The sequence below is a fragment of the Littorina saxatilis genome, linkage group LG1, assembly GCF_037325665.1.
Source record: "Littorina saxatilis isolate snail1 linkage group LG1, US_GU_Lsax_2.0, whole genome shotgun sequence".
In the NCBI taxonomy this organism is placed as follows: Eukaryota; Metazoa; Mollusca; class Gastropoda; order Littorinimorpha; family Littorinidae; genus Littorina; species Littorina saxatilis.
Window position 1 is genome coordinate 46,622,215 of NC_090245.1, and position 15,993 is coordinate 46,638,207.

The 15,993-nt window shown below is 45.7% G+C and overlaps 1 protein-coding gene across 1 annotated transcript in view; it reads left to right on the forward strand.

The window, feature by feature from the left end:
- LOC138976380 (uncharacterized) overlaps positions 1 to 15,993 on the forward strand; it is a 98,236-nt gene that overhangs the window by 23,033 nt on the left and 59,210 nt on the right. The window contains exons 15-21 of the mRNA XM_070349267.1: positions 5,534 to 5,725; positions 6,507 to 6,641; positions 8,264 to 8,378; positions 9,174 to 9,325; positions 11,105 to 11,251; positions 11,608 to 11,769; positions 12,637 to 12,808. Coding sequence (XP_070205368.1) covers positions 5,534 to 5,725; positions 6,507 to 6,641; positions 8,264 to 8,378; positions 9,174 to 9,325; positions 11,105 to 11,251; positions 11,608 to 11,769; positions 12,637 to 12,808 — 1,075 coding nt within the window. The remainder of the gene's footprint in view (positions 1 to 5,533; positions 5,726 to 6,506; positions 6,642 to 8,263; positions 8,379 to 9,173; positions 9,326 to 11,104; positions 11,252 to 11,607; positions 11,770 to 12,636; positions 12,809 to 15,993) is intronic.

A 15,993-nucleotide genomic window follows, 5' to 3' on the forward strand; every position in this document is an offset into this window, starting at 1 on the left:
AGAAAGAAAGAATGTCTGTAAATTTTGGACCCTATGAATCCAATCATGCCAGTGCTGAAGCAGGTTAAATTTAGGTTACTTCAGCCAAGGCAAACGCAGTGGGAAAGAGATTACTTGTGTTAAAGATAGTTTGCTTCCCTTTTTGAGATGTTTTCGACCCAAATGTATAACATGTTGCCTTTCGTCGAGTTTGCGCTCGCTCCCGGCGGGAGTGGGCGACGCAGTTTGTTGTCACGCATCGAGGTTCCGCCTTCATGCACAGTCTCTTCGGCTGACGTGCACGCAGAGGAGTGTGTTTACTTCATACGAGGAGCGTTCACGCTCTACAGGTTAGTCAGGTTCACCGGTAGCCAGGTTCTCTGGTGAAAGTGTTCCAGTTGGGCCGGAACTAGTAGCCCCCCCGCCGCGGCTGGGGGGTGAAAGTTTGACTTTCCCGGAGGCTATCGCTCTTTTTTAAGAGGCGGAACTCACGGGGGGTCAACACCGGACAACAAGTTGGGCCGGAACTAGTAGCTCCCCCGCTGAGGCTGGGGAGTGAAAGTTCGACTCTCCCGGAGGCTATCGCTCTTTTTAAGAGGCGGAACTCACGGGGGGTCGACACCGGACAACGAGACAGATGTACTCACGGGCAGACTTTTATGTCTCGGTGAATGTGTACATGTCTCAACTTCCTCCTTTTGGGCAGGAAGCTGCTTTCGGGCAGGCTTTGCACGGTTCTTCCGTTTTGCAATCAGCCTCGCCTGTGGTGGATCGTTTTAGTGACGCAGCTTGTCACAGCGAATTTCACGGTCCAGCCTCAGCAGATTCGGAGTTCGACGATCTCACTCAGTTTCTGAGGAGGAAGTTGATGTCAAGTTGTCACTCAAACTTTAACCAGCTATGGTTACTGCAGCTCAGGTGTCTGCCAAGTACTTCGCTGAAGGGGTGACAGCTATGGCAAGCTCTGCGGCACCACCACCCTCAGTGGTGGGTGATTTCCGCCCTGCTTTAACGGAAGTTCAGGGATATCGTTTTAGCGAGTCTCCTTCTGTTGCTTACGAACTTTCCAAGGTGCTGGCTAGAACTTCGGGTTCTGAGAATAGCTTGCCTGTGGATACTGTGCCTTTACTGGCTGCACACGGTCAGGTTCCTGATGCTGCTCAGCCATGGTTTGCCTCAGACCAGTTACGGAAGCGAGCACTTCGTTTCATTCACGCAAGTTTGCTCTCTCCCGTCGTCATCACAGTCTTATTGAGACTTACGCTTTGCCGAGTGCACCGCTTCCGGTCACTCCGGAGTTGGCTAATCTCAGGGAAGATGTCTATAGTTTGGACAAAACATTGTGCTTACGCTGAAGGCGCATTACTTGGTTTGGATGAAACGGGAAGATACTCGTTGGAACTTGCGTCTCTTTCAGAGACACTTCTTCGATCTCTTTCGCGGTCGGTCGCGGGGTCGTTGAATCCTTTCGATTTTCGAAACGACTCTAGCGTGAAAGACGTCCTCATACTCCTGGCCTCTATGGCTAAGGTTTCAGCCGGACAAATGTCAGTCGCGGCACGGTTGTACGCACATGCGGTTTACACACGCAGGGACGCTTTCTTGTCTGGCTCTAGAATTTGAACTTGTGGAAGTTTTCTCATATGTTTCTTCTTTTCTATAACTTCCTTTGTGGGCAGCGATGCGGCGTTGTTTTCGCTTGCGTCACCCGCTCAAGTAACGCTTCACTCGCTGAGCGATATCCGTAGGCCTAGGTTACACCAAGCCTAAGAACTTAGTTTATTCTTTTCTTCGTACTACGGAACCGCTTCCGGTTGCACCGTACTTGTCGATCATACATCTTAAGGTTCATAGCAAGGAGAAACTGTCTGTCGTCAAGAACAATGATCTCCTGGCTGTGGAAGATCGTGGCCGCACTTCTTTCTATTATCGTCTTGGTACAAGACTTTGATTCGTTCTTTCCCTTGTGCGGTTTCGTACTCACGGGATGCCTTTGTGTTCTGTCGGCACACATATTCAAAGGGTTTAGCTTCGCTGCTCGTCTGGGAAAAGGCCTCGGCCGACAGTATTGTTCTGTCGGTGAGACTTAAATCTCTTCCTTGCTCGAGGGTTTTCTTTGCGAATCCTCCTCTTTGCACGCGGGCTCTTTAACAGAGAGAATCTCACAGCAAAAGGAAAAGCCCACGGCAGGCCTCGGCTTTTCTTATCAGAGAAAAGCGCTAAGCTGGCCTTTCTCAGCTTTGGTTTATTATCTTCTTCTCGGCGTGGCACGGTGCCAAAAGTTAATACCCACCACTTTATCTCCTCGAGGCGATTTAGCGGTAGGGTTCAGTGGGCAAACAATAGCACGCTTTCTTGCATACTCTTGGCACTTGTCAACTGGAGTATTAGCGTTCGGCCACTCTTCTCTCTGCCTCTGTGTTTTCCCACAGCGGCTGGAGGGGCGATTAGGACTCTCACTTTATTGAGGGAGGCACTGGGGCCCTTCCTGTTGGGTCACTTATATAGATCGTGCCTATGTTTACTTCCACCTTCGGATATACAAAATAGATCGGAAGTGGCTACTTTTTATTTAATTCAGATCTTCGGGGCTCTGGTTTCGTTTTCTAAGCAATCAAATGAAGAGCCGGAACATGTTAGTGTCTTTTCTTGACTGGTTCACAGACACAACCAATCTTTGGATTCTCACACCACTGCTCATACAGGGCGTTCCCGTTGGTTCTCTCTCCACCAGGGAAGCAGTTCTGTCTCTTGTGGAATTCTTTCCCCTTGTCAGGGGATAACATGTGTTGATTCAATCAGACAACACCACAGTGGTCTTTTATCTCAATAAGCAGGGGGTGGCATCTCGCTCTCTATCACTGCCACAGCGAGCATGCGAGGTTTTGATGTGGCTTTTACCACCACGAAATCTTATTAGCAGGGAGGTACCTTTCTGAGAGGCTCTAGGTCTTGGCAGACTCTAGTCAGCCGGCCAGGAATGTCCACTTGGATTGGACTCTATCTCGCTACACGCTTCTACTCCTTCTGGTGAATTTGGAGAAGCCGCTGGTAGAAGTTTTGCCTCTCGGTACTATCACCTTCTGCTAAATGTTCGTCTCCCCATTCCCGGATAATACTCTCAATTTTACTTTGAGCGGCCTGTTGGTCGCACATTATGGGCCCACTCAATCTTGGTTGCCAGTCCTTTAGGCTGGCAAGAGGGCGCCGTTTTTGTTTTTTTACACTCGAGCCACACGGGTGTCTACTGTACGGGAATCATTGAGACGCTCAGGGGCTTCTGCCTCAACTCTGGATTTGGTCTAGAGATTTCATAGGGGTTCAGCGTCTTCGTTTTTGTGTCACTTTGACTGGCTTGGAACAATTGGCGTACTATTAACGGAAAGAACTCCACTTCTCTCCGTTCAATGCAGGTGGCGAACCACCTATCCTGGCTTTCCGAATTTTCTCCCACGTCTCTGAATTAAGACTTTATGCGATATCAGTTGCACTGACACAGCTAGGTCGCAAAATTTTTTCACTTGGGTTCTTTTTAGCCAGCGTGATTAAGGGAACCTCCCTTTGGTTTGCTGAAAGCAAATCTCCAGTCCAGGCTTGGGATTCGCTCCCAGTTTCGGAGTTTTTGAGTTCGGATTGTTTAATCCTTGACAAATTAGCCTTGTTATTCTAAATACGGGAAGCCGTCATACTTACTCTAGTAGCTTCTGAGAGAAGTGCGAGTAAGTGCATTTTCTGTCTGGTTTTTGCTTTAGACATCTCTTTGGAGAAAGATTGATCTATAGCGCTTAGGTTTAATTCAAAATTTCTGACAAATAAGCAGAAACAGGAGTAACCAGATCCGATAATACAATTCTACCAATTTGCAATATTTTGGCTCTGCTAGAGCCATATTTAACCAATTGTACATTTCGAGCTTAAATATATTTCTGACTCGCTTGACTAGTGGCCCCCTTCATCCCCTCCTTCCTCGTCCTGATATGGCTCTGCGTAGTCGGCTGGACGTTAAGCAACAAATAAACAAACAAACTGATCTGTTTAGATCACCAGAACAAAGGCTTTTGTTTATTTCCATCAACACTTCTAGAGGCAATGATTTAGTGAAGTCAACTTTTAGCTAAATGGACTGCCACATTGATTAGGCATGCCTACAGTGGTGGCAGGGAAAAGGGGGGGGGGGGCAGTCAGTCCTCCCTTTTCAGGCAGCACGGGCTCAAGAGGTCAGAGTGTATAGGCCTCTTCTTTATCTGTTCTCAAGTCTGAGAGACTTACATAAGTCATGAATGCAGCTTATTGACCGTTCAAGGACGTAGTCATGAGTTTTCTATCGGCGGGGTATTTTAAGTACCCGCTGTTTTAATACACATCTACTAGACATCTTCTGCAGAGGATGTCTTTTTATGTGTTCCTGGGAACGTATCTGGTGCTCGGCAGAACAGTAATTTCGGTCTGCCAGCTATTGTAGCTACAGGCCAGATACTTGCAAGATGTTAACTATGAGTTCATTTGCCCACCACCTAAATTAGCAATCTGCTATCTATGTGAGTTGCGTAAGAATATGTAATTTAATATAAAATTTCAAAAATAAATTTTGATTTAATTAATATACTTACCAACTCACATATTGGATTCCCTCCCAGCCTGCCCCGCAAATTTTTTAAGGGGTTATATGTTTCAATACGGAATGAGTTTCACCGGTATACATCCTGCGCAGGCGCAGTACACCGGTAGTGTAAATAATCACCAAGGACCATGCCTTATATGGCATACGGTTTTTGTTTCAGAGTTATTTCCCCACGTTGCCATGTAAGAGTGCTTCCATGTCTTATCACAAAACGAAGTTATTGCTTAGGGTTTCCCTAAAAATGAACAGATCACTTCAGTAGGAGTGAGTTTCTAACATAGGCGGCGGTCGAGTCACGCGTGATAGGTCACGTGACGGTATGACCTCGACTCGTGTATAGCTTGGGTTATAGGTCAATGCCGTTCTTTTTTAGGGGGTTGCTTCCCCTTTGGGGTGAAGCGTAGTTCAGTGTCCTAGCACTTTAACTGAAGTTAATGCTATCTATGTGAGTTGGTAAGTATATTAATTAAATCAAAATTTATTTTTGAAATTTTATAATAAAGTTGACCGATATGTACATCAAATTGAAATGAGGGAACATAATTTTACTCTAAAATGGGCAATGTATAACAATTTATTTAACCAATAATATTTTCATGTTTTGTATTTTACATTGTGTATAATTACTCTGCCAATGTATGTTATTGTGTCTAATCATATCATACATTCTGTACTTATTCATCTTCATTTTTGTCAACTTCGCCTGAAAAAATTGAAATAAAAAAAAAAAAAAAACAAGAAAGGAGAGTGATGGAACATCCAGAAATATAACATAGAATTTTGAAGGTTAGACCCTCTCTACATGTGAACCATGTCATTAGCATCACACCTGCGACCATTGTATACAGGTGCGCCAGGTGATGAAGCTGTATGGCGAGAAGCTATGTATATGAACCATGTCATTAGCATCACACCTTCGACCATTGTGTTCAGGTGCGCCAGGTGATGAAGGTGTACGGCGAGAAGCTGACGCAGTATCAGAGCCTGCCTGTGCAGCGACAGATCATGACATTTGGCTACAATTGGACTGAGGGGGTGGCCGCCTTCCAGAAAGCATACCAACGGGATCCTGTTCTGGTCTTTGCATCACGTCTGGAGGCCGCTGTCTATGGTGGAGTGCAGCAGGTGAGAGACAGACGCGCGCGCGCGTGCGTGTGTGTGAGTGTTTGTGTTTTGAATTATTATTTCAATTTGACTGATTTTCTGTTTGATTATTATGCTATGGCCTGGCTTTTAATGCAGTATTGATGGGCGGGGATGTAGCTCAGTCGGTAGCTCGCTGGATTTGTATCCAGTTGGCCGCTGTCAGCGTGAGTTCGTCCCCACGTTCGGCGAGAGATTTATTTCTCAGAGTCAACTTTGTGTGCAGACTCTCCTCGGTGTCCGAGCACCCCCGTGTGTACACGCAAGCACAAGACCAAGTGCGCACGAAAAAGATCTTGTAATCCATGTCAGAGTTCGGTGGGTTATAGAAACACAAAAATACCCAGCATGCTTCCTCTGAAAGAGGCATATGGCTGCCTAAATGGCGGGGTAGAAACGGTCATACACGTAAAAGCCGTGGGAGTTTTAGCCCATGAACGAACAAACAAACAAACAATGCAGTATTGATGAGAGTGATTTGGCTTGAAGTATGTGTGTGTGTGTGTGTGTGTGTGTGTGTGTGTGTGCTTTTGTTAAATGGTAGATCACTATTCTGACTTTGAGCCTACCTTTTTTTGACACATGTATGCTTGCCCAATCACTGTGTCTTACTCATACACACCTATACACTCCCATGCATTACTTTATTGTTTTTTTGTCCTTCATGAGTAAATGTACTGTCGTGATCTTGAAAATCAGACAAACAATAAACACTGCCAAACAAAGGGGGAAAGATTTAAGTTTCCAATTCCCATTCCTGCAGGTGGTGCACATGTGTTTTGACAAGCAGCATCTGTCGACGTTGAAAGACCTGCTGGACAGTCTGATGGCTGTCAAGGAACATCGACATGTCATTATTGCGCTGACCAAACCTGGCTATCTGGAAAGTATCGATGAGGTAAGTGTTTCGTGTGTTTTGCCATCTGTAAAATGTGTGTAGTTAAACTCATTGGGGTTTTCCCTATCTTTGAAGGAGATTGGTGTGCCAAGAGGTTTTACTGTGTGGGACTGTGTGCATTATTTTCTCAAACAGCTGTATTCTAATGAAAATTTCCTTTTTTGTGTGAATCACCACAGGAACTGCAACAGATTGGGAAGCCCAAAGGGGGGCGGGGATGTAGCTCAGTCGGTAGCGCGCTGGATTTGTATCCAGTTGGCCGCTGTCAGCGTGAGTTCGTCCCCACGTTCGGCGAGAGATTTATTTCTCAGAGTCAACTTTGTGTGTAGACTCTCCTCGGTGTCCGAACACCCCCGTGTGTACACGCAAGCACAAGACCAAGTGCGCACGAAAAAGATCCTGTAATCCATGTCAGAGTTCGGTGGGTTATAGAAACACGAAAATACCCAGCATGCTTCCTCCGAAAACGGCGTATGGCTGCCTAAATGGCGGGGTAAAATACGGTCATACACGTAAAATTCCACTCGTGCAAAAAACACGAGTGTACATGTGAGTTTCAGCCCACGAACGCAGAAGAAGAAGAAGAAGAAAGAAGAAGGAAGCCCAAAGACCTTTTAATGCAGAATTGATGAGAGTGATTTGGCTTGAAGTGTGTGTGTGTGTGTGTGTGTGTGTGTGTGTGTGTGTGTGTGTGTGTGTGTGTGTGTGTGTGTGTGTGTGTGTGTGTGTGTGTGTGCTATTATTCTCTCAGGTGCCATAAAGATAAAGATTTATCTAGGATTTTTCAAATACTGCAAGTACCGTTCTGTTGAATAATAGAGCAATATATTTCATCAAGAAAACGATGCAACTGTCAAATTTTTTGTTGAGAGTGGAACATTTCTGTTGAATGTATTTGTTGGTACGGTCGAACTTGCCCTTGCAACCATCTCTCGAAAGTGACCACCTGCAGGGCTATCATCTTTCCGGTTCTCTCCGGAAATCTGTTTTTATAAAACTGTTGAAACCAAAAATCCGGTTTCTTACAGTAAAACTTAAAACATTTTTTTTTATTAGTTTAGATGGTTGATGGAAGCAAAATGTGTATTATTTTATAATTTATTAACATACATTTTGGTACCTGAAGAGGCTCTTCTTTGTCCCTGCTGCCGTGGACCCTGGCCTTTCAAGTTTTTCCCTTTTTTTGGGTGTTAGCCCTGTACCTGCCCACAACCACCACTCCCAAGAATCCCAGAGGAGTTAACCTTTCCATAGCTACCACCTGTCTATGATAACCACTTTTGGTCGGTCCCTTCGGGGGTGGTTATAGACAGGTTCGACTGTACTTGAACATTTGATATCGGTTCATTTCACGCAGTTGATAGCTATTTGCTGATCATCTTTGCAGTGTATTTGATGGCGTCTTTGTATTATTAGAAACGTGATGTGGTGCCAAGAGAAAAATGTCCATGATTATGTAAAATAAAAATGGACATTTAAAGTTTTCTTATCTTATATCTTGTCTTATCTTATCTTACAAGATTTCATAAAAAATGTCGTCTTTCCTGTGAAATTGTCAACTTTGCAAATGTTGCATGAAATGCGCCGATTTATTGTTCATCTCTAATTTTTGTGTTGCCCAGCTGCTGAAGAGCATGAGTGTGTACGCTCAAGTGATCAAGCCGGACGCACACAATGACGAGGTTTTAGATCTGGCGGACAAGTGGAGGGATCAGAGCGGCTGTTCTCCTGTCTTGGGTCAGTCCATAATAGACGCATTCCAAACATAACTCCGTCGGGTTTGTATGGGTTGTAGAAGAGTGACCTTTTCTTGCAAAACCTCCGACAAACAAGAGATGGACTGATTACTAGCGAGAGGTCTGTTGGAAACACGAGCTCCGGTCCACATGTTTCCGACAGGCCACTCGCTAGTGATTGGTCTATCTTTTGTTTGTCAGAGGTTTTGCAAGAAAAGGTAGCTATTCCACAACCCATACAAACCCGAAGGAGTTATTTAAAAAAATCGTCTATATACTGCAACATGTCCTGTTTAAAAGTAAAGACTGTTTTGAACAAGTTTCATTGGAGTACTGTGTAAACCCCCCAAGACCTCAGCAAGTCTGAGAAAATCTTCGAGTGAAGGTTGTTGGTTTTTAAGGTCCCCTTCAACCTATTTGGCTGCTATGCAGGACTTTGAATGCAGGTACATTTACAAACATTATCAACAGAAAATGTGTAAAAAATAAGGAATAAAAGGGGGTTCCACTGTAATTCGCTTTACAGATTTGTTTTGTCCATGAAATGTGGCAAGTACTTTCTTGTTAAAACTTAATGTTCCCGTGTTTTGGGGTCTTAAAACAGAGGGATGTTTGGCAAGTGAAAAAGGAAGATTTTCATCATATAATAAAGTAGTCCCTTGAGTCTAGATAGAAAAAAGTGCTTATTTTTTTCCACTCAAATTAAGTATTCCTTCAGTCAAGATAGAAGGAAAGTGCTTATTTCTCCACTCCTTCATCCATGTGTAATATGTGGTTTGGGCTTTGTCTTGGACAGTGGTGACAGACAACAACGTAACAGCACTGAGAGTGTCGACGGCAGAAGTGGTCATTCACTTTGACATGCCAGACTCCAAGACCAAGTTCGGTAATCGCCTGGCCCTCATGAAGGATCACTTCCACGATCGTTGCGCTGATCATAAAGGCCAGGTGAGTGATCACACGATTGGTAGTTCAGTTGGTAAAGCACTGGACTTGTGACCCTAGGATCACCGAGGTGAATCCAGGTCGGGACGAACACGGGTCATCTTTTTTGTCCAGGCTCAGAAACGGCATCCATGTCCCACCCCCATGTCACCACAGTAAAAGACCTCCATCATTCTGCCATAAGTGCAGGTGGCTGATTACACCGAAACACGCACACACCTGGGTAGCACAACTCTTGTTGCTGCTGGCTTTCCACTGAGAGGAAGCGACCCGAATTTCCCAGCAATCAGATAATAATGTAAATGGAATGAAATGAAATAGTGCTTACTTCCCTGTGTCATGTGACCTGATCATGGTGCAGTAACAGGGATCTTTGGGTGATAACAGCAGCAGTAGTTGTCTTTTAGGTTGATATTTCATTGCATGATGCTTGTTGGTCCCATCACTTGCAAGCAAGTTCAGTGAATGATTAACGCTGTGGGAGCTTATGGCAACAGTGCATATTTTTTGTAAAGACTTCCAGTTTTATTGATACAGTGGAACCCCCCTTTTAGGACCCCCCCCCCCCAATTTAAGACTTCCTCCCTCTTAAGACCTTGTTTTCTTAGACTTTCTATTCCTAACCTCTGTAACTTTACCCTCATTTTAAGACTCCCTCCTTTTTAAGACCTGATTTTGTCAGATTTGTGGAGGTCTTAAAAGAGAGGTTCCACTGTAGTGTTACTACCGGGGCTCCACCACAGGCCAACTCTTGCATTGCAACTCATCATTGAAAATCTGACAAACAAAGAGACATAAGCGCTCTGAAAGCATACGACATTTGCAACAAGAGTAAGTGGGAGACATACGGAACTAATTGCGTAGCGCTTGAGAGAATGACAAACAATGAAATGAACGAGCGACTTTCATTCTTGGAAATGCTTGTTATTCTCTCAGGCGCCAGAAGGTTGGTTCTGCCTGGCTCTCACTGCCTCTTATTGCACATGCCGTATGCATTTAGAGTGCTTACTTCCCTTTGTTTCTCAAATCTTAATTAAAATAACGCTTTTCCTCCTTTGATTAAGATTGTCATCATTGAATAGCAAATGACGAAGTGTGTTGAGTGATTGAAGAGAAGTGTGTTGAGTGCTTGAGGAGAAGGGTGTTGAGTGATTGAGGAGAAGGGTGTTGAGTGCTTGAGGAGAAGTGTGTTGAGTGATTGAGGAGAAGTGTGTTGAGTGATTGAGGAGAAGTGTGTTGAGTGCTTGAGGAGAAGGGTGTTGAATGATTGAGGAGAAGTGTGTTGAGTGATTGAGGAGAAGGTTGTTGAGTGCTTGAGGAGAAGTGTGTTGAGTGATCGAGGCGAAGGGTGTTGAGTGCTTGAGGAGAAGGGTGTTGAGTGCTTGAGGAGAAGTGTGTTGAGTGATTGAGGAGAAGGGTGTTGAGTGCTTGAGGAGAAGGGTGTTGAGTGATTGAGAAGGGTGTTGAGTGATTGAGGAGAAGTGTGTTGTGTGATTGAGGAGAAGGGTGTTGAGTGATTGAGGAGAAGGGTGTTGAGTGATTGAGGAGAAGGGTGTTGAGTGATTGAGGAGAAGTGTGTTTAGTGATTGAGGAGAAGTGTGTTGAGTGATTGAGGAGAAGGGTGTTGAGTGCTTGAGGAGAAGTGTGTTGAGTGATTGAGGAGAAGGGTGTTGAGTGATTGAGGAGAAGTGTGTTGAGTGATTGAGGAGAAGGGTGTTGAGTGATTGAGAAGAAGGGTGTTGTGTTGAAACCTTTCAAATAGTTTTTCCTCTGCTTGTCAAGGAGAACAAGCGCAGAGTGGACCCAGTGTCACACCTGTTGGTCACTAACAGGATGCTTGACCACGTCCAGAGTCTACACGGACTGTTGGTCCGCAGCGGTGCCGTCATCCCTCCCGCCATGGCCAAACTGCTCAACGGCATGCGATCGGTCAGTCTTTTGTAATGGGGCAGTGATTGGTCAGTCTTTTGTAATGGGGCCGTGATTGGTCGGTCTTTTAAAAGCTGAAGACTGTTGTAACTTTTGAAGATGTTGTCAAGGCTTACTTCATTATGTGTACCAAAGTTTGTTTGTCAGTCCACTTTAAAGACTATTGGGTTGATGTTCTTGTGAATGTAATATTTTGTTTTGTCATAAATTAAACGTTCTAATAACTTTGGGGGGGATTGTGAATTTTGGAGCATAAGCAATCTATCTGTTTTGGGATTTCATCCTCCCAAAAGAAGTCAAAGCTGAAGACTTTTTTAAAATTTTACACAGTGTTTTTCTTGTTATGTCGTTGACAGGGCAAGAACGAGGATTTGGAAAGACGCCTGTGTCTGCATGTCAAGCAGTTTGGCAAATGTGCAAACGAAGACAAGTGTGAGAGTCGTCACCGGATGCTACCCTGTGATTTCGTCAAAGACACCAGCGAGCAGTCATGGCCCCCAGCCACAGGGACTGTGAAGGTAAAAGAATCAAAGGGAAGTAAGCGCTCTTAAAGCATCCAACATTTGCAATAGAGTAGGTGAGAGTTATGCGGAACTAGTCTCTTGCCGCCTGAGAGAACAACAAGCATCGAAAAAAAAACAAGTTGATGTGGGTTTTTTTCATGTAAAGGCAAGTTTTTTGTTTTTTGTCTTGTGTTACTTTGTGTTTTTGTAATGGGGTTTGAAGTGTGAGGGATGCATGAGAGATTTAGTAGAGATTCCATTTTATGAAAACCTTGTATTGCCTAAGATGCTTTCTGTAGATATTTGTGAGAGTTGGAGTTATCAGTGTAGCACTGCAGATATTGTTTTGAACAACAAACATTGATACTCTGCATTGGTTGTACTGGTGGGTGTGCATCCTTAAAGGGCTAGACACCAGTCACTTCTATGTGATGCTGTTCGTGTGAAGCCAAGCGTGCCCTGAAGTCATTCACAGACATTGTGACGGACACAGTGGCCTAGTGGATAAGACATCGGCCTCTTAATCAGAAGGTTGCGAGTTCAAATCCCGGTTGAAGGCTGCCTAGTGGGTTAAGGGTAGAGATTTTTCTGATCTCCCAGGTCAACTTATGTGCAGACCTGCTAGTGCCTTACCCCACAAGACCAAGTGCGCACGGAAAAGCCTGTAATCCATGTCAGAGTTCGGTTGGTTATAGAAACACAAAAACACCTGGCATGATTCCCCCGAAAGCGCCGTATGGCTGCCTGAATGGCGGGGTACAAACGGTCATACACATAAAAACCCACTCGTGCAAAAGCATGAGTGAACGTGGGAACTTCAGCCCATGAACGAAGAAGAAGAAGCACAAGAAGAAGACTCACAGACATTAATTCTGTGAACAGGTGCGCATCCTCCAGGTGAAGAGCACCAGCCGTTTCTACGTGATGCTGTTAGAGCACCAGGCGGCGGGTGAAGCCAAGCGTGACCTGCAGTGTCTCCACACCTCACTGACCTTGGACCTGGCCATGCACATGTCCAACCCCAAGAACCAAGTGCCCTACTGCATGGAGCAGGGTAAAGTAGCCTTCCTTATACAGTGGAACCCCCCTTTAAAGACCTGAAAAAGAAAAAGAAAAAAACACTTTAATCAACCAAAAAACAAAGATCTCAACAATTTGAAAAGGAGAGAATCTTAAATTGGGTGTAAACTTACAGAGGTTATAAACAGAAAATCTGAAAATGCAAGGTCTTAAAAGTGAGGAAGTCTTCAATTGAGGGGTTGTTACAGAGGGGTTCCACTGTAACGAATTGAGCAAACCGTTTTATGCAAATCTTGTCACGAAACATACATTCCTGCCTGTGTGAAGAAACGTGTTCACCATCACAGATACAGATATGTGCCCAGGCTTTTGCATGGACTAATCGCACTAAGATCATCACCCACATGCACACATATATCAAAAGTAAACTGCCTGGCTGCTTCTTGTAGTTGTACTGAGTGGCAAGTATTTGCTGAATGGACTTTGCATATTGATGTAGGTGGGAAAAGAATTCAACAAAGAATCATACTTTGAACAGAAAGCAGCTAGGCTGAAGTGGATGGGTGTGGAAGCCAGAATACACATCTATGGTGACTTGCATGAAGATGTCTGGGAGAAGGAATGTGCATTTGATTTAAGCACAGAGAAAAATGTCATGCAGGGCTTGTTTTGATTGTGCTTTTTAATAAGAATGATCAGTCATCTCCATTCATGATTTTAGACTGAGGGTGCTGCCCCATAGTAAGAGTGATTTAATATCATATTCTTACTCCGAATCACATTAGCATTGAGTCACCTGAGATGCTTATCACTGAAAAACGCTTACCCGGCTAAAGAATTTAAAGGGAAGCAACCCCATCACCAAAACGAAAGTGAAAGTAGCTTTGGTAATGGGCCAGTACACCGGGAGTTACCTCCCATACGGGCGTATGCCACGTCACTTCCTCTAGGAACACGTGCCTATTATCATACGTCTTTTTCACCTCGGAGAGGACGGTTCACTTTTTGACGCTCTGTGGCTGACCTTGTGTGTTTGAGTGACACCCGCCGGCCACGTTACCCAGCTTGTCTGCTCGCCTTGCCTACAGTTTGGTGAGCTCGTTCCCGTTTGTTGTTGGTTGTTTGCGCTGTTTCGTTACTGTACGTTGTCCGTTTTTTACGGACTTGTGTGTCAGTGACTTGCGTGTTTCGCCATTTTGTTGTGTGAGTTAGTTAGCTAACTCGTGTGACTTTGCTAGTAGCTCTGCGTGCCCTCTTTCTGTTTGGGCAAGTGTAGCTTTAGTATTTTGTTGACGCGTAAGCGTGTGTGTTTACTGTGTTTTCAGTCGTTTTGACTTACGTTTCAGTAAATCTTTTTACTTTGCCACGTGTTGTTGACGTTTGTGTCAGTGTCTTGCGTGTCGCCATTTTGTTGTGTGAGTTAGTTTTCTAGCTCGTGTGACTTTGTTTGTAGCTCTCCGTGCCTCTGCTTGTGGGGCAAGTTTAGCTATAGTATTTTGTTAACGCATTAGTGCGTGTGTTTACTGAATTTTCCAGTCGTTTAGACTTATGTTTCAGTAAATTTTTTCGCGTTGCCACGTGTTGTTGTCAACATGTCTGATTCAGACAAGCGCCGTGGCAAGTCGGACCCCAAGGGGAAAATTAAGGCTAAGTCTTCCTCTTCCAAAGCAACGTTACTTGTTACAGACCAAGAGCGTAACACTTTGTTGGCTGTACCAATTTCGGCGCCTAGCGCTGTTACTACTTCTGCTTCTTTTGCGGCGCCTAGCGCTACTGTTACTTCTGCACCTGTCTCTACATCGGAGACTTCGTCTTCTTTGTTAGCACCTGGACAAGGTGCGTTGGTTTCCTCTCTGTTAAAGTCACTGGTTCCAGAAATCCGCAGCTTGGTGCAGGCAGAATTTCAGCGTTCCGTCGCCAGCAGTTCGGCGTTTCCGGCATCTGGCAGTGACGTCCGGGCATTGGCTTCCGTGTCTTTGTCCTCCACTTCCGGCTTGGAGCAGCGTCCTCCCTCTTCAGCGTCGGTTGGTAAGCAGAGCTGGTCCGATAGCCCTCGTGAGGCGCCTGGACGTTCTCCTTCGGGGGACAGCTCTTTCGCATCGGGTCACGACCGATACCTTGCTGATCTTTCATTTCCGGCGATAACCTACGAGGCCCCGGACTTGTTCGAACAGCGGCGGCAGTCGGTTTCGACTGCCGCATTTCCGGCACTTGCCGGAAGTGATGATCCGTCCGCTCCGGCACGCTACGGCGGTCGCGGCAGGATGGAGTATTCACTGACTTCCGGTCCTTCCGGATCGCGAAGTCAACCAGTGCAGTCTTCACTTCCGCATTTTGCGGCTCCGTTGACTACACTTCCGGTTTCGGCCGGAAACGCTTCTTCCTCTTCTGGTGGTTCCTTCCGGATACCAGATAGTGGATTACAGCGTGCGCCTTCCGGCTTTCAAGCGCCTAGGCTTGAGCAGGCATCACTCCACTCAGTCGGGGGAGTGACGTCAGCTCATCCAGCTCCGGTTTTTGCGGATGGTCGTCCTGCTTACCCTTTACCTTCACAGGGTTTTGGGCGGCAGGATGACGTTAGTGCTCAGGCTTTTCCGGTTTCCGGTTTGCCAGGGCATGCTTCTGCTTCCGGAACTGGTGACTTCGGTCATGGTTCCACGTGTGACTATTCTGATGCTCCATCAGTGGTCAGCGAGGAGTCGCGGGGCGTGTTTCCGTCGAAGCTCAAGTCTGTTCTTGACGTCGCGGCGGAAGTAACGTCTCGTTATTTTCCTGAAGGGGTGGTGGCTGCGGACTCTTCCGCATCATTCGTTCCTTCTGCCATGGCGGACTTCCGGCCGGCACAGGAGGATGTTTCTTCCTTCCGGTTCGCCGAGTCTCCGTCAGTGGCTTACCAACTTTCGCATTCACTGGTTCGTCCAGCACATGCGGGGAGTGGTATTCGGCCAGTGCCTGTTCCGTTACTGCTTCCTTTTGGTCCAGTTCCGGAATCAGCTCAGCAGTGGGTGGCTTCAGCTGCCCAAGCCTCTTCCTTCGTGCCTACGGCCAATAGGAAGCTTGGCATGCCCAATCAGAGCCAGAATTGGCTGGCGTCTTTTGCACTCCCTAGGGCTACCCTTCCGGTTTCCCGGGAATTGCTGCCTCTTCTGGCTAAACCGATCAAGCGTGATTCGGTTTTGCCGGTTTCCGAGGCTTCCCTCCTCTCTGCTGAGGAGGTTG